This window comes from Hetaerina americana, unplaced genomic scaffold (assembly GCF_022747635.1).
Source record: "Hetaerina americana unplaced genomic scaffold, ioHetAmer1.1.p SCAF_45, whole genome shotgun sequence".
NCBI classification, from domain to species: domain Eukaryota; kingdom Metazoa; phylum Arthropoda; class Insecta; order Odonata; family Calopterygidae; genus Hetaerina; species Hetaerina americana.
In genome coordinates this window covers 2,527,841-2,553,613 of record NW_027287041.1, presented here as the reverse complement: position 1 = coordinate 2,553,613, position 25,773 = coordinate 2,527,841, and the positions used below count along the sequence as shown (strand labels likewise).

Below are 25,773 nucleotides of genomic sequence, written 5' to 3'. Positions count from 1 at the left end.
AGGTGGTTCAAGCGGAGACGACAAAGGCTCTCAACAGTATTCTAGTAACCGACTTCCAGCAGGCTATTAACGATTGCCGGGCGGTGATGAAGTAAGCATGTATCGATGTAGCAGAAATGAAGATTATTAAGTAATTGTAATGATAACTGCAATAAATTTTGATTTTTCGGTACCAGTCCCGATATTTATTGTACGGACCCTATATCCTTAAGATTTTATCCCTCGGCAGCATTATTCTTTGGAACCTTCGGGTAATTATTTCCTCAAGAACTGATCTGGGCGTGGAGGTATTGTGGAATATTTGTAGATTTAATGCACAGAATACTGGGGAAACGTTTCCTTTCGTGTGTTGTGGACTTCCTTGGCGAAATGAACTGGAATGTCATGAAGCGGAAGTATAGCCGTAATGAACTTTTAGACCACGGAAGGAAACACTTAATGGCGAAGACGCGGGAAGCGGAAATGGTTTTATTTTTTTCAGGAACTCTTTTCGTCATTAAGCGATATGTCCACGGCTGCCCGATTCTTATCTCTACTCCGTGTTTAACTCAGATAATACCTGGTTGGTTTCGGATGTAGCATGCCATGGTAGTTTCTCCCCTTCTTGGTTTTCAAACATAATTTCCACGTTAATGCATAGATATTTGCTATATTTCCATGAGCATATCTATGTTGGTTGATAGTACATGCATGTTGAGAAGGTTTTCACGTGAATATATACGCTTCTGTGGATGTGGGTTTGTATTAACGCCTTAGTTTTTCATGCGGTTATACTTTTCTTTCACGGGTTGTGTCCTAACACCCCCCTGCCACACGCCCTTATGGGGTATTATGTAGATGTAGATAACCTAGCATATAACTGCGTTCCGATTGAATTATCAGTGGCAAAACTCACTGCAAACATTGACATTTTAAATTACAGCGACGGAGGAGAGAAATTGCTAGAAAATAGTTATGTTACCGGTAAAATTTAAATGTGATCACTTAATTTGTGGTTGTAATCGTTACTTTTCGTATGGTTCGTGTCACATGTGGCCCACATAAGGTTGATTGCTATAAAAATATTAGTTTAGGCCTAATCTCGAGCTTCTCAGGGTATTTACCGAGACTTTTCAAACAGACAGCGCTCAAAGAATCTTATGTTCACTGTTTGGTGCTAAACCATGGTAGTTTTGACCATAAAAACGTGTTTGTATGACTTTTTATTGTATTTATAAGGTGTAAACCGATACTTGAGAACTCTATATATGTAAATTATCTCAGTTTTGCTTCTCAAACTTGGAGGATATCATTTTTGATCGTTTGGTTATGTCGACATACTTTGGTTGATTTAATTATTAGGTTGAGGAATATATTTACCACGCTCGCGTAAATTTTAATACGCTCCTTAAATCTGTGAATCGATAAGTTTCCGTAGATTAGCAAAAATACATTTCCTTGAAGTTCAAACTTTGTTTTTATGCAAATATGCGTTTTTGAACGCTCATTAAGTTTGTTTACAAAACTGCGCCTTTTTCGCACTCGCTTGTTTTTTCGTAAATCTGGCAACGGGGCATGCTCCTGATTAGGGCGAAGCGAGTGAATAAATGCAGAAATCACAGCTAGTTGGAAGTGGACTGTGGTGGAATCTTGCGTCTTAAACTCTTACGGTATTAGTACACTCTTGAACGTTGTCTGGAGAGGTTATAGGAGTAACTGAAGAAAACTCCAGCCAAGGCTTTGGTGACCATTCGGAAACTGGTTGTTATTTGAAATCTCCGTAGCTTGGATACAAGATAACTACGGTTGCTGTTTGCATAACCATACGAAGATGGTGTCCAAAGGAATGACTCTAATCAAGTACCTTTTGTTCGCGTTCAATCTATTGTTCGCAGTAAGTATACCCGCTTATTACTGTCATACATTGCTATTTCGTGTTCAAGTTCGCGTTTAAGGTGTGTCATGTCGTCCGTTCGTCGAGGATGAAATAGTATTCATGTTGTTTTGGCCATTTGTTATTGTTATATCATGTCCCAACTCTACCATTCGTGAAGTTTATCTCCACTTGCGTTAGCGGTTTAGTTTTGCAGTAATGTTACCGTCGTATCATATGTGGTAGACAACAATCAATAATTTGTCAACATGACGTTATATGGGTCACGCTTTGGGTCAAGAAAGTAAGCCCGTTGTTTTGGCCTGACTCGTGAATCAATATGACACCGTTCGTTGCCCCGTTGTATAATCAAATTTGTGACCTTGTTTCTAATGATTTTATGTTTGATTTAGGACGTGGCGAATACGGATTAAACGTAGTTGGATCAAAGTTAACGTTGAATTTGTTGTTACGAGGCGTATGTATGTTGTTGGCGACTTTTTTTGTCATTTTACGTCTCGTAGCCAGCTGTTGTCCTGAAATCGTTTAATCGTGTAGGAAGTAATTAGTTTTTGGGTACCGTAGAACAGAATGTATAGGAACGAAGGTCGTAGACTAAGATTTATGCCGTTGTTTGAAAAAATGTAAAAAAATACCACGCAAACCATGGTTTCGTGCCAGGATCTCTCGAGTTATAGTCATTACAATCTGAGGTTTTGTAGGTCTGGCGTAACTGTGTAATGCAACTTTCGAATAACTATTTCCTGGTTTAAATTGGAGAAAGGTGTGTGGGTACTGTGGTTGACTCAGCGTGGGAAGTGTTGCGTATGTCGTTTCCTTATGGCGAGTTTATTTTTAGAATACATAACCGGTCCAACATGAAGTAGTAGCGGTGAGTCGGTGACTAATGCTCACGTGATGCTTCGTGACTGTGATTTTCACTTGAAAACGAATACCTTGACTCATTGTCTTCCAAATGAATTGGTGATTCGAGAATTGAATGCGGAAGAGTCATGGTTCATGTGAGATTGAAAGTATCGGTTCGTGCTAACAGCAGGGAGATATATTTCTTATTTTGCTTCAAATTCAACGACCAGAGACCTCAGTTCTTATAGCGTGACCAGATATTTGTTCTACCTGTTTCCTCTTTCCAAACTATGAACAGTATTGCACGCAGTTGTACGAACTTCTGAAAGTAATTTCTAAACTCCTCTTCGTGCTAGTAACATCACTCATTCGTGAATACTGAACTATGTACGCAGTTCGTAAAATACGTAGTTTTAATACTTTAATCCAACAACATCTTGGGAAAGCCTATTCGCAACCAAGGTGATAGTAAATAAACAAGGCAACTGTTGCGTAGGAATTGTTTATCGTTGTTTGCAATGAACACCTATTGCAAAATTCAATGTCTTGACCGAATAAAGGTGATAAACTAATTTTTCAGGTGGAAAATAAGTAAGTGGAACTAGACTCGGAATTAATCCAACATTGCGGAGTTATTTGATCATGGAGAAGATCGATTTCGCTCATATTTTGTCGTAAATAGGATTTTGATAATTTCGTGTTAAGTTTGGTTTTTCATGATGATGATGTAATTTCGACCGACGTTGAGGTGTTATCTCCTTACACTTCCTGAATCAATTTATTTATCCCTTTATGTGGTATTCAGTGAAAGAATCGTGGAATAACGATGTAAATCGTTTAAATTGGTGGTTCCGCTCTGAGGTCATTCGAATTTATTACGTACCAAGTTATTTTCTCTCTCAAACACAAATATGACGACTCCGAGTCGATAAGTACAGGGTGCATACAATAAGTATCGGGACTGGGTGCAAAAATTCAAAATATATTGCAGTTATAAATGCAAATGCTTAATAATCTTCAATATACATTTCCCATGCATCGATACACTCGTAGTTCGGTGCGTCTTCGACGAGCTCCCGGCCTTCCTTAAACATATTGTGCCACTCAAAAACTCTTGTGCGGCTTAAGGCATCATCCTTATAAGCCTGTTTAATGAGTGCAAGGGTCTCCGAAATGGATTTCCCGAGTTTAACGCGAAACTTCACAGCGTAGCGTTGCTCGACGTTGCGCTCTATGTTGGCGCGACGACACCACAAACAAACACACGTCACAAAAATCAACCTCCTGTCTCTCAACGCATGCTTGCAGACGACTGAACTAAAGTGTGCCTGAATGGTGGGGGATCTCTCTACCGAACCGACGGGTTGAACCCCCATCAATTGCTCCGTTGAAGCTACAGCGAACCAGTCCCGATACTTATTGTACGGACCCTGTGTCCCGGGGCATGTCAATACGACTTCATCATTACCACCATTTTGCCTGATTTGACTAAAAAAATTGAGATTTTTTTGTGAATTCTACGAAAGTCAGGGAATCATGAAAAAAGCTTTCTTTGAGTGAAGTTATTTGAGCGAAAAATTCTGTTATTAATGTGTTGATTTGCATTCATCAGTGTATTAATTATAAATGTTAATTGCTCCAACAAAAAAATTGCAAAAAAATAAAATACTTGCGACTAATTCGCAAAGATACAAGAGTAAAATAAAAGGATTATTATTATTGTTATTATGTAAACGCCATTGGTCATCACAATGGATATTTTGTAAAAATTATTAAAGATCATGTGGGTCTTCTAATAAAATAATATCAAGAGTATGGACATTTTATGAGAAATAAAGATTTTTATTTTGTACATGGCAATATATTGTGCCTTTTAGGTCATATATGATAAAAAGAGGCAGGCCTTAATGTAATCTGCTTCTATATTGGTAGGCAAAGTATGAAAAGTTGCATTTAATGCTATTAAATATTGAGAAGTAACTTCTTAATCAAGTTCATTAATAAACTGAGGTGTGAAAGAATTAGGTTGAAAGAAGCATGGTGGAAGGCGAAGTGTGAGGATATGGGAAGTTTGCAGAGGAAGGGTGAAATTGCTGTTCTCTACAGCAAGGTTAAATCACTATCGGGAAATAAGAAGGGAAGATCTATGCTAACAGTTAGAGATAAGGTGGGTAAGATAATAGTTGACACAGGATAGATCCAAGAGAGATGGAAGGAATATATAGAAGAAGAACTGTATAGTAAAGAGCTTAGACCAACAAAGTTAGACTTAGATAAGGGACATGATGTAGAGGAAGATAGCTTAGGTCCAGGCATACTCGACGATGAGATAGAAAGGGCATTAAGGGAGATGAAACTAAATAAGGCCATGGGGGTGGATAACATTCCAGTGGAACTACTAAATGGTTTAGGAAAATGTGGGAGGAAGAGGCTATCTGGGCTGAATCGTAGTATTTATGGGGAAGGAATCTGGCCGGAAGACTTCGAGAGATCAGTTTTAGTTCCTATTCCGAAAAAGGTAAAGGCTACATCATGTGAGGACTACAGGACTATAAGTTTGATATCCCACGCAGCTAAAGTTATTCTCAGGATAATAAACAAAAGGATAGAGAGTAGGGCAAATGATTACTTAGGGGATGATCAGTTTAGGTTTAGGAAGGGGAGAGGTATGCATGTGATGCCATTTCAGTAAGGAGATTATTATTTGAAAGAGGAATGTAGAACACAACCAGGAGGTATTTGCCTGTTTCGTAGATTTCGAAAAAGTGTTTGATAGAGTGAATTGGGAAAAACTAATGAGAAAATTGAAGAAAATAGGAATAGATTGGAGGGAAAGGAGGCTAATCCGCAACCTGTGCATGTCTCAGACTGCTCAGGTGCGAGTGGGGAACGGGGAGTGAGGATGGGCAGTGTTAGGAAGAGGTGTAAGGCATGGAGTGTCCGTCATCACCGTTGCTGTTCAACCTGTATGCAGAGGAAATGATCAAAAAGGCATGGGAAGAACTGGAGGTAGGAATGAAGGTGGGCGAGGAATTCATTTAAAATCAGTTAGGTTTGCTGATGGCCAAGCTTTAGTTTGTCAGTCAGCCAAGGGGCTGCAAGCATTGCTGAGTGATTTGGAAATTCAATGCGACAGATATGGGATAAGAATCAATATTAATAAAACAAAGGTTATGCGATTTTCCAGGAAGAAAAAGGCCAAGCTTAACATTGAAATAGGAGGGCAAAAAACTAGAGCAGGTAGAACAGTTTACGTATCTCGGAAGTGTTTTGGATCAACACGGTCAAAGTAGTAGGGACGTAAGGAGAAGAATTGCACCAGGCAAAGAGGCTTTCACTAGGAGGAGGGAGTTGAGTGAGAACAATAGAGTGAATTGGGAAAAACTAATGAGTATTCTGCAGAAAATAGGAATAGATTGGAATAGGGAAAGGAGGCTAATCTTCGCAACCTGTACATGTCTCAGACTGCTCGGGTGCGAGTGGGGAACGGGTAGTCCGTAATGGGCAGTGTTAGGAAGGGGTGTAAGGCATGGAGTGTCTGTCATCACCGTTGCTGTTCAACCTGTATTCAGAGGAAATGATCAAAGAGGCATTATGGGAAGAACTGGAGGTAGGAATGAAAGTGGGTGGGGAATTCGTAAAATCAGTTAGGTTTGCTGATGGCCAAGCTTTAGTTTGTCAGTCAGCCAAGGGGTTGCAAGCATTGCTGAGTGAATTGTAAACTCAGTGCGATAGATTTGGGGTGAGAATCAATATAAATGAAACAAAGGTTATGCGATTTTCCAGAAAGAGACAGGCTAAGTTGAACGTTATGGTGCGAATTCTTAAATTGGAGCAGTTGTAACAATTTATGGTATCTCGGAAGTGTTTTGGAACTAAATTGTACAAGTATTAAGGAATGTAAGGAGAAGAATTGCACTTGGGAAAGAGGTTTTCACGTGGAGGAAGGCAAGTGGAAAGCTGGGGTTGTATTCAATGATATATTTGTGTGTGTCAGTATACTATATGTATATATATATGACAATGTTGACCTAGCACCCCCCTCCACGCACTCAGTGCCGTAAACCTTACATTAATCCGCTCCCCTTCTTCCCTACAGCTGTCCGGACTGACCCTTTTGGTGATTGGTGCCATAATCCAGGGCCTGTACCACTCGTATAATCACTTTGTGGACCCAAGGCTATTCTATTCACCGACAATCCTCATCATTGTTGGAGTGGTGGTGTTTGTTGTTGCGTTCTTTGGGTGTTGTGGCGCAATCAAGGAGAACCACTGCATGGTTGTCACGGTGAGTCTAGTCGCTCTAGGCTAGATATGGTAATGGATTGGATAAAATGTTCCTGGAAATGTAAGTCCATGTTAGGTAATGGATTATTCAATTGACAGCGACATGTTTGTAAACCTGAAACTGGATTTTTGAGATTAATTTGATTTCTTTGGTTAAGATTCTTATTTTTTAGTGTTCAATTCTCTTCTTTTGGTGTTACATTATGTAGGTTTGATTAACTTATTCTCGTTCCTGGTCCAGTTTTTTTTTTAAATTTATTATAATATTTATATTCGACCATTTCAGTTTTGTTATAACTGTTCTACTTTTAATTTTTGCACAAATTGAAACAATTTCAAATGCTTATCGAAAGGTTTCAAGGGTCAACCTATGCATGCAATTTCATTGTAATGAATTATAGCTTTTTTTGCTTTTTTTTTTTTGCAAGTTTACCCAAATTTACCTTTTTTTAGATTAGCCCGGCAATTTTTCTGCAAATTCAGACAATAGTGCATGTCTCTGGAAGGGCGTTTGGAAGTCTTAACTACTCTTAAGAGATTATTTTTTCTTTTTAAAATAATGTTTTTGCATATATTTTTTGTGCAAATTCAGCCACATATTTATGTATATCTTTTTCTTAAAAAAGCCAGTGGCAAATTTTTGCACAAAATTCCTAGCTTACATGCATGCATCTCGATAGGATTTTTTTAGGAGTCCACCTACGAAATGAGATCACGTTTTATTTGATTTCTTTGGTTAAGATTCTTATTTTTTAGTGTTTAATTCTCTTCTTTTGGTGTTACATGATGTAGGTTTGATTAACTTATTCTCGTTGCTGATCCAGTTTAAAAAAAAAAATGTATTATATTGTTTTATATTCGACCATTCCAGTTTTGTTATAATTGTCCTACTCTTAATTTTTGCACAAATTTAAACTATTGCAAATGCTTATCGAAAGGTTTTAAAGGTCAATCTATGGATGTAATTGCATTGTAATGAATCGTAGCTTATTTTGCTGTTATTTTTTTTGCAAGTTTTCGCAAATTTATCTTTATTTTAGATTAGCCCGGCAATTTTTCCGCAAATTTAGACAATTGTGCATGTCTATGGAAGGGCGTTTGGAAGTCTTAACTACTCTTAAGAGATTATTTTTCCATTAAAAATAATGTTTTTTGCATATATTTTTTGTGCGAATTCAGTCATATATATTATATATATCTTTTTATTAAAAAAGCCAGTGGCAAATTTTTGCTCAAAATTCCAGCGTACATGCATGCATCTCGATAGGATTTTTTTAGGAGTCCACCTACGAAATGAGATCATGTTTTAATGCATAGTAATAATGTTTTTTGCGAATATAATTTTGCGACTTCTTCCTAAATTTTAACTCTCTTCAAATAGCCTGTGGCAAATTTCGTGAAAATAAAAAATAGTATGTGTGCCTCTCGGATTGGTTTAAGAGTCTTACGTAGATAATGAGATAATTATCTTTTGAATAATAATGTTTTTCGAAATATGTTTGCAAATCCTGAATTATTTCTCTTTTTTTTTAAATGGCACTGCAGTTTTTATGCCAATTTAAACAATTATACATATAAAACCATAAAGACAGTAATCAACCCTGGAAGGTCGGTTTGGTATGGGTGATGGTAGAGTTCACCCAGTAATACTATAAGCCCTATTTACAGCGTGTGAAATTCACACATTAGCAGGGTATTAATAAGGGGGGCCAGTTCCTTAACACACTGTGCCGGTTATGGTTTTCCGTGAAGATCTGGTACTATCCGAAAAATCACATTGCTTGGGTGGAGTTTCATGTGCCCAGAGTGCCTTGCCCGGGAATCGAACCAGGGACCCTCCGGTTAACGCTATCTACCCACTGGACTACCGTGACCCACTATGTTTCCTTATATAACTGGTAAAATCTCCCGCAAATTTTCATGGATAATCATTTTTTTTGCAGATTTTTTTTGCAAATTTTGCCATAGTTCTCTTTTTTTAAATAGCCTGGTAATTTCTGCACAAATACAAACAGTTATGCACGCCTTTTGAAAGTGTTTAACAGTCTTATCTTTAAATGAGATTACATATTCTGGAATGATAATGTTTTTTGATGTTTTTTGCAATTACTGCCAGATTTCTCTCTTTTTCGGAATAGCCTGGCAATTTTCACATGAATTCAAACTATTATGCATTCCTTTTGGATGTATTTAGGAGTCTACGTACGCATTAGATTGTATTTTCATTGAATAATAAAGTTTTTACTGATATTTTTGCAAATTCTTCCATATTTATCTTTTTTTTAAATAGCCTGGCAATTTCACACAAATTCAAACTATTATGCATTCCTTTTGGATGTATTTAGGAGTTTACATACACATTAGATAACATTTTAGTGAATAATAATGTTTTTGCGGATATTTAGCAGCTAATTCTGTCATATTTTTCTATTTTATAATAGCCCGGCAATTTTTGCTCAGATTCAAACAATTCTGCATGCTTCTCGAAAGGTTTTTAAAAGTCTACTTACTCATGAGATTATAATTTCAAGAATAATAAAGTTTTGGAAGATATTTTTTTGCAACTTCTACCCCATTTCTCTTTTTTGAAATATCCCGGCAAATTTCGCACAAATTCCAACAACTACGCATGTCTCTCTGGAAGGGTTTAGAAGTCCATTTGCCATAGAGATTGATGTGTACATGAATATGTACAATATTTGTGAATGCTACGAAAGTCAAAGTGTGTTTTACAGTTTAACAGCTTTTGAGTGCGTTTTATCATTAATATTCAACACATCTTTCAAAACACGTCTGTTGACTACTCTCATAGATATTGACTTGAGTCGATAGAGAATTTAATCCCTCGGAAGTTGACGAGGAACGATGGTTCAAATGTTCCGGAATGAAGTCCACAATCGCATGCAATGATGCCAATATTTTTCGTCTCTGAAACATAAAGTGAGGAGAAGAAGTACTGAGCATGCAATTGAAGACCGTTCTCTCTCATTGTATAGACCTGAATTATTTCTGGTAATTATTAAATGATACTCGTTTAATTGTGCTGAGTTAATTACTGTTAACTTGTCATGGTTACCTCAATGTGTGTTCTAACACGATAAGGGTTTAATGGAATTATAATGTAACACTTAAACTTCCATTGTGATCAGTTTGAGCAAACGGCCTTACTGCCTGTTTCGAATTGCAATGCCACTGGAGTTGTCTTGGAATATGGCAACTAATAGATTACCATACTTACTTAAAACATTAGACTAACCATATTATAGTTCTTATAGGTTATCTACAGTTTAACCCTCTTAGTGCGGCGGGCAGATATATCTGCCTTTGTATCCCTGGCGAAAAGTGCATTGGGCCGATATATCGGCTCTTGCGTAGGCTATTGTTTAAATCGTTGTAACTTATGGTTTTTTCTTTAATAATTTATGGTTTTTGTGCTATCGATAGGGTGAATGCCATTCAATTATAAGACACATTTTTTAATTTTCTATTAGCAATTTTAAATGCTTTTAAAAAAGTATAATTCTTACTATAATATTACGTTCAGTTTTGTACATGTCGGGAAGCTCAGCCTAATTGTGTGCTCGTTTTTTTTCTGAGTGGTCTTAACACTATGAAAAGCCACTGAAAGGCTACTAATTAATCTGTGTTCATCTGAAATCTCTTGAATGTGTTATGGTGTGGTGGTGTTGATATATAGCTGCTTATTCAGACTTTGTTGATATGATGGAAATGAGAGCACTGCTTTGTAATCATTTTGTTTCTCTTGCTGTCCATCCTATCTAATCATTTGCACCCTGTGTAATGGATTACATTGTCAGCAGTTCTCTGTGAGTTAAGATCTTCGTTTTTTCTGCCTTTAGATTGTAAGCACATTGCCGCAGTCTCAAGGAAAGGGGAAAAGTCCCAATTTGACTAAGGTGAGATCAGGCTTTTCAACAAAATCGAACTATGCAGAGGCTGACAAAAAAATTTGCAATTCACTGGTTTTTCTTTTTATTTATTTATAATATTTTCTACATGTCTTTTTGATTCTTTTTTATGTTTTAAATATCGTAGTTTTATTGAGAAATGTTTGAAAAAAAATATTAGTATTGTGTCTAAAAATCAAAATATTATTGCTAAAAAAATATTCTACAAAATTTATAATACTGTAATAATTACAATAATTTTTCAGATGATGTAAATGTATTACAACATTATTAACTACACTATTTTATTTTAAAATAAAAAAACTGTACATGGATATTTTAACAAATAACTTAATAATGTTTGGTTTTTCTAAGGTGATACATTTTCTTAAATTACCCTTCGCACTTCTCCCTAGTACCCCTGGAATCCCCGCCGCAGTAAGAGGGTTAAGGTAGGTTTTGGATGGACACAATGGAACATGGATAATTTTCTTGCATCTCTGAAGAAAACACAACCGAAATTCCTACTCTGAAAGTCCTTCTTCATCTCAGTTGACTTCCTTCCTCTCTTCATTCCATCCCTATCCTCTTCCTGCCCCTATTTACTCTTTCGCCCAGCCTTCTCTCCTCTATATAACACAGCCTTCAACATTCCACGTTTGCCAATCAATATGCTCTCTTAATATTCATCTGTATGATATCCTGTCGCCTTTGAATTTCTCCCAGTAATACCCTCTCCTCGCCCAGGTTTTACTAAATGACAAGTATGTATAATAAATTAAATATACAAGTCCTTCCTCATCTCTATAAACTTCCTTCCTCTCTTCCATGATCTATGATGGTTCAAATGGTCACCAATTCGCAATTTCTGGTGTTGATGTGCATATTTTTCGTCACGTAGTATGCAAAATTGTTGCCAATTTATTTTGTGTGTTTATTATAAGGTGTGCTATTTTTTAGGCAATTTATTCTGTAACTCAGGATAAATACTATATTTGCTTTCTACAAATTAAACTTTATTGGTCAACTAGTTTCGTTACACTGTAACATCCTCAGGACTAGTGTTACAGGGTTCGTCTGGAAAATAAGTGTACTGAGCTCAGGAAAAAAAATTTATTACACTTTTACATATCTTAAGCTAATATTCCTCAAAATAGGACCCTTGTGAGTCGATACACTTGTTCCAGCGGCGTTCCCATTCCTGGAACGCTCCCGCGAAGGCATCATCGGGAACCTCTCGGAGACTCATCGTCGACCTTTTCTCTGCCCTCCACGAACATCTTGTGCCACCGAAAGATCATGTTTCTGGACATGGCTGACTCCCCGTAAGCCTGGTTTATCATACCGACAGTTTCGGTAGACGATTTCCCAAGCTTTACCGCAAATTTGATGGAATAACGCTGCTCCAAAAACTTCGGCATCGCGTTCCATGACGTGGGTCGAGCGTGGAGGTTCGCGTTAACAGAGCCCCTCACTACACCACAGCTCAGAGCCGACTGCCTTTTTCAGCGTCGCTTGCCAACATACCCCCCTCCAATCGCAGCCCATCAGAGCGGTGCTGGGCACGCCTGGAGCGGCGCGCCTAGCCCAGGAGTCAGTACACTTATTTTCCGGACGAACCCTGTACAATATAGATTTTTAAAAAAATCAATATTGCACCACTAATTTTTCAAAAAATCTATATTGTACCACTAGTCCCGAGGATGTTACAGTGTAACGAAACTATTTGACCAATAAAGTTTAATTTGTAGAAAGCAAATATACTATTTATCCTGATTTAAAAATGGAATTCTACAAAAGTTAAAGCCTCAACCATTCAGTGCAATTTATTCTGTGGTTGAGAGGTATTGGTTGATTTTTTCGGGTCTGGAACAAAGCCGTTTAAGTTTACTTTGAAATTTAATTATTTTTCTCTCCGACAAATTCCAGTTCTCAGTGTTGCTGGTCATTATATTTGTCCTGGAGGTTGCCGCTGGAATAACTGGTTATGTGTTGAAGGATGACGTGAAGACTGTAATGGAGGAAAACTTGAATCAACTCCTGGAAGAGTATCCAGCCAGCGATGAGTACAACAAGGCCTGGAACGTCCTTCAATATGACGTGAGTACAAGTCCATGTAAATCTGTATTTCGTGAAAAATTGCATGTAATTTATGAGGGAATACGTACAGTATTGGATACCCCAGATTACCAGATTACCAGACAGAATAGTGTAACTTTCTACGAGACTGGTCCCATAAGAACCCAGCCAGAACTTGATAGCGGTCATTGTTTGTAAAATATCACTGTATTAGAAAGTACGCAATCTATTAAGAATATGTTTCAAGTTTGAAGACGCCACGTTGTTTAGTATTTGTTTGGCAGCCATCAATAGTGAATGTTTGCAAGTGAATTTGTGAGAATTTCAGAGAAAATTGGTCATCGTTACATGTGATACAATATACTTTTATTAATTTGAAAGGCCTCAAAGCCCCCCAAACCAATGTAGTCAAAGCTGAACTGGATTATTCTACTCTTCTGGAAGTGAGTCTACTGCTCCTTCTGAGTTTATACAACAGTAATACAATACACAATTGGGCAGCAGAGTTAACGAACGAGGCCACAGTACGAGCTGTCAAAGACGAGAACATCGCTATTGGGGTCGACCAAATGAGGTGTGACGACTCAAAGAAACGGAGAAGGAAACCACAAAGTGATGCTGGATGATGGTCGACTGAAAGTGCAGGAGCTAGCAGACATAGTAGGCATTTCAAAAAGTGCAGTACAGCGCATATTAAATGAAAATTCGGACATGAGAAAGCTGTGTGTAAGATGGGTCCCGCGTTTGCCCACACTCGAGCTAAACCAGTGTCGTGAAGATGTTTCAATTTACGAGTGTTTAGCGAAGTTTCACAGCAGCAAAACAGAATTTCTTTGCCGTTTCAATAACCATGGATGAAACAGGATATGGAAACTGTTTCCAGGTGTCGTACACAAGAGACAGAAATTATCAAGCAAATAAATAGGGAGCTTGATACTGCATGATCTTATCTCTTGTATAGTCTTATTCTTGCAAGGATTTCATAATTACCCACATTATTCTAATTAGTTTAATTAACTCATGTGATTGGATACTGGATAGTGAAGTGCGGTACATCGGGTATTAACTGGAAATTTGGACATGAGAAAGCTGTGTGCAAGATGGGTGCCACGTTTGCTCAGACTCGAGCAAAACCAGTGTCGTGAAGATGTTTCAATTTAGAGTGTTTAGCAAAGTTTCACCGCAATGAAGCAGAGTTTTTGCGCCGTTTCATAACCATGGATGAAACATGGGTCCATTACTTCACACCCGAGACGAAAGAACAATCAAAACAATGGATTCAAAAGGGAGAACTGGCTCCAAAGAAGGCGAAGACCGTTTCATCTGCAGGCAAGGTCATTTTGTCCTTATTTTGTGACTCAAAGAAACGGAGAAGGAAACCACAAAGTGATGCTGGATGATGGTCGACTGAAAGTGCAGGAGCTAGCAGACATAGTAGGCATTTCAAAAAGTGCAGTACAGCGCATATTAAATGAAAATTCGGACATGAGAAAGCTGTGTGTAAGATGGGTCCCGCGTTTGCCCACACTCGAGCTAAACCAGTGTCGTGAAGATGTTTCAATTTACGAGTGTTTAGCGAAGTTTCACAGCAGCAAAACAGAATTTCTTTGCCGTTTCAATAACCATGGATGAAACAGGATATGGAAACTGTTTCCAGGTGTCGTACACAAGAGACAGAAATTATCAAGCAAATAAATAGGGAGCTTGATACTGCATGATCTTATCTCTTGTATAGTCTTATTCTTGCAAGGATTTCATAATTACCCACATTATTCTAATTAGTTTAATTAACTCATGTGATTGGATACTGGATAGTGAAGTGCGGTACATCGGGTATTAACTGGAAATTTGGACATGAGAAAGCTGTGTGCAAGATGGGTGCCACGTTTGCTCAGACTCGAGCAAAACCAGTGTCGTGAAGATGTTTCAATTTAGAGTGTTTAGCAAAGTTTCACCGCAATGAAGCAGAGTTTTTGCGCCGTTTCATAACCATGGATGAAACATGGGTCCATTACTTCACACCCGAGACGAAAGAACAATCAAAACAATGGATTCAAAAGGGAGAACTGGCTCCAAAGAAGGCGAAGACCGTTTCATCTGCAGGCAAGGTCATTTTGTCCTTATTTTGTGGGTCCATTATCATGGGTCCATTACTTCATACCCGAGACAAAAGAACAATCAAAACAATGGATTCAAAAGGGAGAACTGACTCCAAAGAAGGCGAAGACCGTTTCATCTGCAGGCAAGGTCATTTTGTCCTTATTTTGTGGGTCCATTATCATGGGTCCATTACTTCATACCCGAGACAAAAGAACAATCAAAACAATTGATTCAAAAGGGAGAACTGACTCCAAATAAGGCGAAGACCGTTTCATCTGCAGGCAAGGTCATTTTGTCCTTATTTTGTGGGTCCATTATCATGGGTCCATTACTTGACACCCGAGACAAAAGAACAATCAAAACAATGGATTCAAAAGGGAGAACTGACTCCAAATAAGGCGAAGACCGTTTCATCTGCAGGCAAGGTCATTTTGTCCTTATTTTGTGGGTCCATTATCATGGGTCCATTACTTGACACCCGAGACAAAAGAACAATCAAAACAAAGGATTCAAAAGGGAGAACTGACTCCAAATAAGGCGAAGACCGTTTCATCTGCAGGCAAGGTCATTTTGTCCTTATTTTGTGGGTCCATTATCATGGGTCCATTACTTGACACCCGAGACAAAAGAACAATCAAAACAATGGATTCAAAAGGGAGAACTGACTCCAAAGCACCTCATCCACCCCATATTCACCAGATTTGGCCCCCTAGGATTATTTTCTGTTTTGCAAACTTGCAAAAAATGGCTTGGTGGTCAAAGATTTTCTAAACGTGAAGAAGTGATGTCGGCAGTGAATGGCTATTCTGAGGAGTAAGAAGGTTCTTATTATATAAAAAAGGGTATCGAACCAATTGAACATCGCTGGGAAAAGTGTATATAGAGCTGAAAGGAGATTATGTTGAGAAATAAATACATTTTCTTCCCAAATTTGTGGGTTTTCTTTCTTGGGACTGGTACTTCTGTGACCACCCTCATATATCCAAAGTTACCCCTGTTGCCACCCTCGTAGAAGACAGCGGACGCAATCCAGTTTCTTCTACTAACTCAGATAACTCATTTATGTATTGTCTTTTGAGAAATGCATCAATATTTGCCTAGCGTTTCAACTAAATATCTCCAAAACCAATTCCTTCCCATCCTTAGCTCCACTGCTGCGGAGTTAACAAACCAGAGGATTGGAAGAAGGTATACCCCAACGGCACGCTACCGTGGTCTTGCTGTTCTCCTGGTTCAAATGCATCAGCCGTGTTCGATTCAAATGATCTGGTCGAGCCTACGCCGTGTACCATGTCGGCTGTGATGCTATCTGATGAATCCGAGAGCGGCGTGTACCATACCGGTTGCCTGGACTCCCTGATTGGTCTCCTGACGACGAACGCCGTCATAATTGGTGCCGTCTGTCTCGTCATTGCATTCATACAGGTTAGTGTGTCTATGGAGTAACCCGTTCTTGCTGAAGTGAAGTCTTTTAAAGTATCCATTTTGTGGTATGTCCTTGCTACGAGGGTAATTTTAATAGTTATCAGAATGCAGTAGAAAGTAACGGCTTACCTTGGTGAAACTGCTTTGTTTTTATGATGTTGTCTCCCCTGACACTAACGCGATTATTCCACCGACGTTCCGATGCCTTGTACCCATCTCGACAATCAGATTCCTCCAGGCCTGCAAAATATCTGTCTACTTCAGTTGTCACTTCTTTGTTTGAAGCAAATCTCTGTCCATCTAGGAAAAATTTTGAGTTTGGGGGAAGAGTTGGGAATCTGTCTGAACCAAATCAGGCAAATTAGGCAGGTGCGATGACAATTTGTAGTCTTCTTTGACGTATTTATGCCACGGCGATGATGCTTGTGTGTGGGGATGCATTGACTTGATGAAAGGTGACTTAAACATAACAGTTTCAGGTTTAAATTTGTAGGATTCCTTCATTATCAGGGTCGAAAGGAATCCTTACACTTCCACTATTAAGATTTGATGTTTCACGACCATGGTTTCGATGCTGTACATCGTTATCAGGTGACGCACATCCTCGCCCCTTTGTGACTACCTCTTTGTGGAGGCGTCCCATTCGTCTTACCAGTCCTTGGGACTATGAAGACGTTTTGTGTTCTTCTGCGTTGTCTCTTGGCGGCTTTATTACTTCAGGGAAGTCTTCTTAGCACTTCCTTGGCTTCTTCCCTGGCGGAAGTGATGCAGGGGCGTCCAGGCTAGCGATGGGTCGTTTGTGACGATCCAACGGCCAGACCCGTGCCTCGTAGATTCTTCGGATAGCTGGAAAGTCCGACTCCGTTGCTTTTCTGAATAAATCCTGCGCTGCCTTCGGAAGTAGGACGTGTAGTGGTTCCAAATTCCCGTCGCGGTTCATACTTGAGGTGGGTTCATAGCGACCCCGCCCCAATATACACCGAAGTGCAGCAGTCTGAACTACCTGGACTCGAGCAAGACTCTTCTTTGGCACTCCAGACCATACCGGTGATGGGTACTTAATAAAATAACATTTTCCCAACTTATATAGTCGGTTGAGTTGAGTTTAGGTGTGGCAAACCATTACGAAATACCTCGTAGTCCAGTCATGAATAACACTTCCATTTCAAATCTTGGAGGAACAATTCAAAGACCTCACTCACCACTCCCAAACACGAAGACTCTTGTCGTCCGAAGTCGTGACGAATCTCCTGTTCTCGTCAACGAACGTGATGGTATTGACGGCTCCCAAGTGTCGATCGTACTCCTGATTGATCTCACCAGAGCGAATATCCCACTGCGGGAAAGACAAAGAGAACATCAGCTTACACACACGCAGTTGCGAACACAGTCATTTGCGTAGAGTCTACAAATAATTGTTTAATCAGAAAAATTTTCTACGGGGCAAAAATATTTCCATTAAAAATATACACACAAATATCGCAATTATTTCGCTTAAAACTATTTAAAAAAAATTATTTCTCCTTACATTTCTAACAAATTTTAAGATTTCTTTCCCAAATAAAGACTCTTTGCTGATAACTGCATTACATACAGACGGTTAGAGCATGTAAAACGACCATGTAATACTACAAAAATGACTTTGAAAGCCTCGAATGAAGAATACAGTATCTTTCGACTGTCCTTTTATTCACGTACAACTAGTTTCAATGCTCACACGTCATCATCAGTTACAAATTAAACAAGTTGCAGTCCATTTATAGTCCTTTCATGAGGGAGGGGAGTGTTGAGTGAGAGAAAGGGAGGAGATACAGCAAAGAAAACGTTCCTATCTTGACAATTTGATTCCTCCAGGCCTGTAAAATATCTGTCTACTTCGGTTGTCACTTCTTTGTTTGAAGCAAATCTCTGTCCACCGAGGAAAATTTTGAGTTTGGGGGAAGAGTTGGGAATCTGTCTGAAGCAAATCAGGCAAAATAGGCGGGTGCGATGACAATTTGTAGTCTTCTTTGACGTATTTATGCCACGGCGATGATGCTTGTGTGTGGGGATGCATTGTCTTGACGAAAGGTGACTTAAACATAACAGTTTCAGGTTTAAATTTGTGGAATTCCTTCATTATCAGGGTCAAAAAGAATCCTTACACTTCCACTATTAAGATTTGATGTTTCACGACCATGGTTTCGATGCTGTACATCGTTATCAGGTGACGCACGTCAACATTTTTCCAACTTATATAGTCGGTTGAGTTGATTTTAGGTGTGGCAACCCATTAGTGGTCTATAGGGAGGGGTAGGGTGTGTATTGGAAGGTTACTGGTTCAAATTTGTGAAAGTTTACATTAATTAAATGCTCATTGAATGAAGAATGCCCTTTGCAACACTCAACGGTTCTTAGATATAGCGGCGGACGGAAAACAAACACATTGTACCCTATATTAAATAGAAACTATTGTTTGATTGGATCCAGCTGCCACAGGAGGATTGTTTGAGTCCTTACCCATTCCAATTTTAAAAGTTTTAAGTATAAATGTAAATCATCCACTCTAGGTAATAAACTTATTGTAGTTTTTAAAATATTGTTTGTATGTGATATGGACGGCATTTTGTATGTGACGTTTGAAGTTTGTTTGTATGTGATGTGGAAGTGTGATTGTATGTAGGAATATTTCGTCTCCCATCTGTTTTTCTTGTGCGTGTACGTATGTACAGGGTTCGTCCGGAAAATAAGTGTACTGAGCTCAGGAAAAAAAATTTATTACACTTTTACATATCTTAAGCTAATATTCCTCAAAATAGGACCCTTGTGAGTCGATACACTTGTTCCAGTGGCGTTCCCATTCCTGGAACGCTCCCGCGAAGGCATCATCGGGAATCTCTCGAAGACTCGTCGTCGACCTCTTCTCTGCCCTCCACGAACATCTTGTGCCACCGAAAGATCATGTTTCTGGACATGGCTGACTCCCCATAAGCCTGGTTAATCATACCGACAGTTTCGGTAGACGATTTCCCAAGCTTTACCGCAAATTTGATGGAATAACGCTGCTCCAAAAACTTCGGCATCGCGTTCCGTGACGTGGGTCGAGCGTGGAGGTTCGTGTTAACAGAGCTCCTCACTACACCACAGCTCAGAGCCGACTGCCTTTTTCAGGGTCGCTTGCCAACATACCCCCCTCCAAACGTAGCCCGTCAGAGCGGTGCTGGGCGCGCCTGGAGCGGCGGGAAAAAATCAGTACTTATTTTCCGGACGAACCCTGTATTTATCGTTGCAAGAGTTATCTTTGACCTAAGTTGACTGTTGCCACCAGGAAAATCGCCTAATTGCAAAGTAAAATAGTAATAATAATTATTTAATTAATAGGGGGGTGTTTGTCATTACAATGGTTTGACCTTTACTAGGGACGGTCAATGGTCATCACTGCCTCAGTTGGGGTACGGATTGGTGCGGGAAGATATTGGGAGTCTTTTAAGACCTCTAAGGAGGGGAAATGGGAGAGGTGTAATGTCTCATTGACCACCTCAAACTTGTCAGACTGCTGAAGGGTTTGCCGAATTCCCAACTCCTCCAAAGCATTCAAACTGCATCCTTTCATTTCAGTTTGAAGAATGTCCGCTGTGAAGTTACTGGTGTGATTTTTATTGAAGGGGTGTTTGGAGAATTGAGATCTGTTGTCTTTCTATGTTGAAGCATGATCCGGTGTTCTTTTATCCTAATCTCAAATGTCCTCTCCCTGTCGGTCCAATGTAACTGACGTTGCAGTCCACACAATTGAGTTTATGAAAGTGATTTATAAACTTCTCCCCTCTTGGAGCCAGACTATATGAGTGGAAAAATGTTGATGTACGTTACCTGATGGCAATGCGTGGAATAAAGATTAAATCTTTATTGTGGGAGTGTAATGATTCTTTTTGAACCAGATAATGAACGAATTCCACAAAGTTGAAACTGGTATGCTTATAAAGCCTAGGTCGAATTCACTTCTTAACTCTCTTAGTGCGGTGGGGATTCCAGGGGTACTACTGAGAAGTGCCAAGGGTAATTTAAGAAAATGTATCACCTTAGGAAAAAAAACATTATGAAGTTATTTGTTTAGATATCCACATGCAGTTTTTTTTATTTTAAAATAAAATATTGTAGTTAATAATGTTGTAATACATTTACATCATCTGAAAAATAAATGTAATTATTACAGTGTTATAAATTTGAAGAATATTTTTTTAGCAATAATATTTCGATTTTTTAGACACAATACTAATATTATTTTTAAAACATTTTTCAATAAAACTACAATACTTAAATATAATAAAAATCAAAAAGAGATGTAGAAAATATTATAAATAAATAAAGAAAAACCAGTGAATTGCAAATTTTTTTGTCAGCCTCTGCATGGTTCGATTTTGTTGAAAAGGCTGATCTCACCTTAGTCAAATTGGGACTTTTCCCCTTTACTTGAGACTGCGACAATGTGCTTACAATCTAAAGGCGGGAAAAAACCAATTTCTAATTTCACATAGAACTGCTGACAATGTAATCCAATACACAGGGCGCAAATGATTAGATAGGATGGACGGCAAGAGAAACCAAAATGATTACAAAGTAGTGCTCTCATTTCCATCGTATCAACAAGGTCTGAATTAGCAGCTATATATCAACACCATCCCACCATAACACATTCAAGGGATTGCAGATGAAAACAGATTAATTAGTAGCCTTTCAGTGGCTTTTCATTGTGGAAACACCACTCAGAAAAAAACGAGCAAACAATTAGGCTGAGCTTCCCGACATGTACAAAACTGAGCCTAAAATTATAGTAAGAATAATACTTTTTGAAAAGAATTTAAAATTGCTATTAAAAAATTAGTTGTGTAATTCTATGGAATTCAACCTATCGATAGTACAAAAACCATAAATTATTAAAGAAAAAACCATAAGTTACAACAATTTAAACAATAGCCTACGCAAGAGCCGATATATCGGCCCACCGCACTAAGAGGGTTAATACTCCGTGGACCATATTTCATAGTTTCAAGGGTGATATGGTGGATTTAAAATTTGATTACATCCAAGTGATGACACTATTCCAATAGATATTGATTCAATTTATGACCGGCAATTAGGTACTGCATAACTTTCACTTGAAGTTCATATTGTAATGCACTACAGTAACAATGTCAGGACTCGTACATACTGGAGTATATCAAAGCTGTTGGTGTAATAAATAATTATGTACTGAAAAAGTCATATCATTTGGTCTTCTATCATTGTACCATGGGTTAATTATGGTTTTTATGAACAGTATTACCAAAGTCACACACAATTAGGAGTTGTTTTGACATTTTTAGGGTTGGGTTATGGGTGTAAATCATGTTTCACACATTGTTTTCCACTCTGAACATGAGGTCAGCATCTTGATGCCTGCCACGAAGCGTACCGTGGCTCACAGAGACATTAGCATTGGATTTTTGAAGCAAAAGGATTATATCTTTAATGATTTTCAGTAACTTGTACCTATGATGAATGTAGATAGGCGTTGCAGTCTGGGAAATCAAGTTTATATACTTCTAAAATTCCTAAAAGGCTCCCAATATCTTTCCGCACCAATCCCAACCCCCACCGAGGCAGTGTTGACCATCTTACGTCCCTTAATAAAGGTCAAACCATTGTAGAGACAAAAACCCCCCCGTTAATTAAATGTAAGGCAGAATGTGTTTGTTTTTTGGTTCCACCGCTATTTCTAAGAACCGTGGAGTGTTCCATAGTGTGTTTTTTATTCAATGACCCTCTTAGTGCGGCGGGCCGATATATCGGCTTTTGTATCCCTGGCGAAAAGTGTGGCGGGCCGATATATATGTCGGCTCTTGCGTAGGCTATTGTTTAAATCGTTGTAACTTATGGTTTTTTCTTTAATAATTTATGGTTTTCGTGCTGTCGATAGTGCGAATTCCATACAATTATATGACACATTTTTTAAATTTCTTATTAGCAATTTCAAATGTTTTTCAAAAAGTATGATTCTTACTATAACTTTTCCTTCAGTTTTGTACATGTCGGGAAGCTCAGCCTAATTGTCTGCTCGTTTCTTTTCTGAGTGGTCTTTCCACTATGAAAAGCCACTGAAAGGCTACTAATTAATCTGTGTTCATCTGAAATCTCCTGAATGTGTTGTGGTGTGGTGGTGTTGATATATAGCTGCTTATTCAGACCTTGTTGATACAATGGAAATGAGAGCACTGCTTTGTAATCATTTTGGTTTCTCTTGCCATCCATCCTATCTAATCATTTGCGCCCTGTGTATTGGATTACATTGTCAGCAGTTCTCTGTGAGTTAGAACTTGGTTTTTTCCTGCCTTTAGATTGTAAGCACATTGCCGCAGTCCCAAGGAAAGGGGAAAAGTCCCAATTTGACTCAGGTGAGATCAGCCTTTTCAACAAAATCGAACTATGCAGAGGCTGACAAAAAAATTTGCAATTCACTGGTTTTTCTTTTTATTTATTTATAATATTTTCTACATGTCTTTTTTATTCTTTATTATATTTAAATGTCGTAGTTTTATTGAAAAATGTTTTTAAAAAATATTAGTATTGTGTCTAAAAATCGAAACATCATTGCTAAAAAAATATTCTTTTAAATTTATAATACTGTAATAATTACATCTATTTTTCAGATGATGTAAATGTAAACCATCATTATTGACTACAATATTTTATTTTAAAATAAAAAGAACTGCATATGGATATCTAAACAATTAACTTCATGATGTTTTTTTTCCTAAGGTGATACATTATCTTAAATAACCCTTTGCACTTCTCACTAAGTACCCCTGAAATCCCCGCCGCAATAAGAGGGTTAATACAAAATTTCACAAATTTGAGCCAGTAACCTTCAGATACACACCCTTCCCATGCACCACTAATATTGCTGCTACACCTGGACTCAACTTACCCCCCCTCCCTTACTCCCCCTACCTTACCCCCTCTCCTCTCTCTTACTCCCCTCTTGGAACCCGACGATAAGTTGGAAGAATGTTGATGTACGTCACCTGATGACAATGCGTAGAATCGAAACTATGGTCGTGAAATATCAAATCTTAATAGTGGAAGTGCAAAGTTTCTCTTTTACCCTCTTAATGAAAGATGACTTTCTTCCTTTGCCAAACCTTGTCTGTTTGTATCTTTCACTGTAATTGTTTGACCAGTGGGAAGATCTAATCTATCAACAGTATCCCTTTTGCATCCTAGAAAACTGAAGTCGTTAACTTCCTAGTAGTATTAGTTTTGAGGGGAGGCGACTGACAACTGAGGTCATATGCGCCCTAGGGGATGGACAGGAAAGGATGAAGGGTGGAGGGAAACCCGGTGTCGGCATTAGCCTACTCTTAATAACGAAAGGCGCCAAGGGATCAAACAGTTTAACGTCCCATCTGACGGACGGCATACTCACTCAAAGTGCCCTCCACAAAGCACCTCAAGTAGGGATCGAGATACCCTCACTGAAAAATATTCAACACCACCGGGATTTGAACCCATGCCTTCAGGGTGGGAAGCCGGTACATTAGCCCCTGCACCATCTCAATCCCCTCGTTACCTTCCTATATTCAGTTCATCAGCTATCATCGTTCGGATCAAAGTTATTATTACTATGACGATTAGATAAGAAGAAGGACAAGGGACCATTGCACACACGACCAATGTTGTATCAACGTCAAACACAGGTGTATTAAAGTCATCCTGGTCATGCATCATCTGTGAATCCACTTGAAATTGGATGTTTTATTCTTGACAATGGATGTTTTATTCCTGTATGACAACAAACAGTAAAAACTAGAAAGGACAACTGTAATTATAACATAACTGGCATTCCAAACGCACAGCCCGACAATCCACCAAAGCACAAAGATGGCTCATTGCCTTTAGGCCGTCAGATTGCACCAGTAAACTCATTTATTCCACAGAGCTAGTACACATATAATAAAGTTACAATGTACATTACCGGTAATGAAACAAATATGTACATACTATGTACACCATAAACACAGTGGTAACCCTGAAGATTTGTTTGGTTGGTTCGAACTGAGGGTGCTCAAAGAGGCTTGCCCGAGAATCGAACCCGGGCCCTCTTCAGTCAGCAGTCCAATGACTAAGTTCATGTACAGGGTTCGTCCGGAAAATAAGTGTACTGATTTTTTCCCGCCGCTCCACCGCTCTGACGGGCTGCGATTGGAGGAGGGTATGTTGGCAAGCGACCCTGAAAAAGGCAGTCGGCTCTGAGCTGTGGTGTAGTGAGGAGCTCTGTTAACACGAACCTCCACGCTCGACCCACGTCACGGAACGCGATGCCGAAGTTTTTGGAGCAGCGTTATTCCATCAAATTTGCGGTAAAGCTTGGGAAATCGTCTACCGAAACTGTCGGTATGATTAACCAGGCTTATGGGGAGTTAGCCATGTCCAGAAACATGATCTTTCGGTGGCACAAGATGTTAGTGGAGGGCAGAGAAGAGGTCGACGACGAGTCTTCGAGAGGTTCCGATGATGCCTTCGCGGGAGCGTTCCAGGAATGGGAACGCCGCTGGAACAAGTGTATCGACTCACAAGGGTCCTATTTTGAGGAATATTAGCTTAAGATATGTAAAAGTGTAATACATTTTTTTTCCCGAGCTCAGTACACTTATTTTCCGAACGAACCCTGTATTTATTGGGCAGAACACGTAGGCCTTTGACATTACTCTAATCGCAAGTTCCCTGTGCTGTGTTTATCTTAAAACAAGTTTACGTCGACGTGTGGAATTGGTGTTTGTATGTTAATTCATTTATTTGTTTTGTCTCTTTCCAGGTTGTCGGCGTGTTGTTCTCTTGCTGCCTTGCGCGTTCTATAAGAAGGGAATATGAGACAGTCTAACAGTCCTCCGATCTTCTTCTCCCTCTGATCGCTCTGCTGTAACACCTCTCTCGTATGATTCGACGTACGGAGCGATTTTTTAGGTGGGGGAAGAAAGTGGAATAAGCCATTCAAGACGGAGAGAAAAATGAGAGATGTATAATAAAGAAAAACGATTCTTTCAGACTTCTTAATCCTTCTGATGAAATAAAAATATCAACTCAGCACCACTTATAAATATATATATATATATATATATATATATATATATATATATATATATATATATATATATATATATATCAGATATCAGCAGAATCCATTTCCGGAGCAATGCTGTCTCTCTGACTAATTAGTCTCCTTAAAAAATCTCATTAAAC

General features: G+C 38.7%; 1 protein-coding gene across 1 annotated transcript; it reads left to right on the top strand.

The window, feature by feature from the left end:
- The first annotated feature begins 1,606 nt into the window (after positions 1-1,606).
- On the top strand, positions 1,607-25,616 carry LOC139693227 (CD63 antigen-like). The gene is made up of 5 exons (XM_071591332.1): positions 1,607-1,873; positions 6,819-7,007; positions 12,844-13,014; positions 16,240-16,518; positions 25,349-25,616. Exons 1-5 carry the CDS (start codon positions 1,811-1,813, stop codon positions 25,412-25,414), a joined length of 768 nt encoding a protein of 255 aa, XP_071447433.1. The 5' UTR covers positions 1,607-1,810; the 3' UTR covers positions 25,415-25,616.
- The last annotated feature ends 157 nt before the right edge of the window (positions 25,617-25,773 follow it).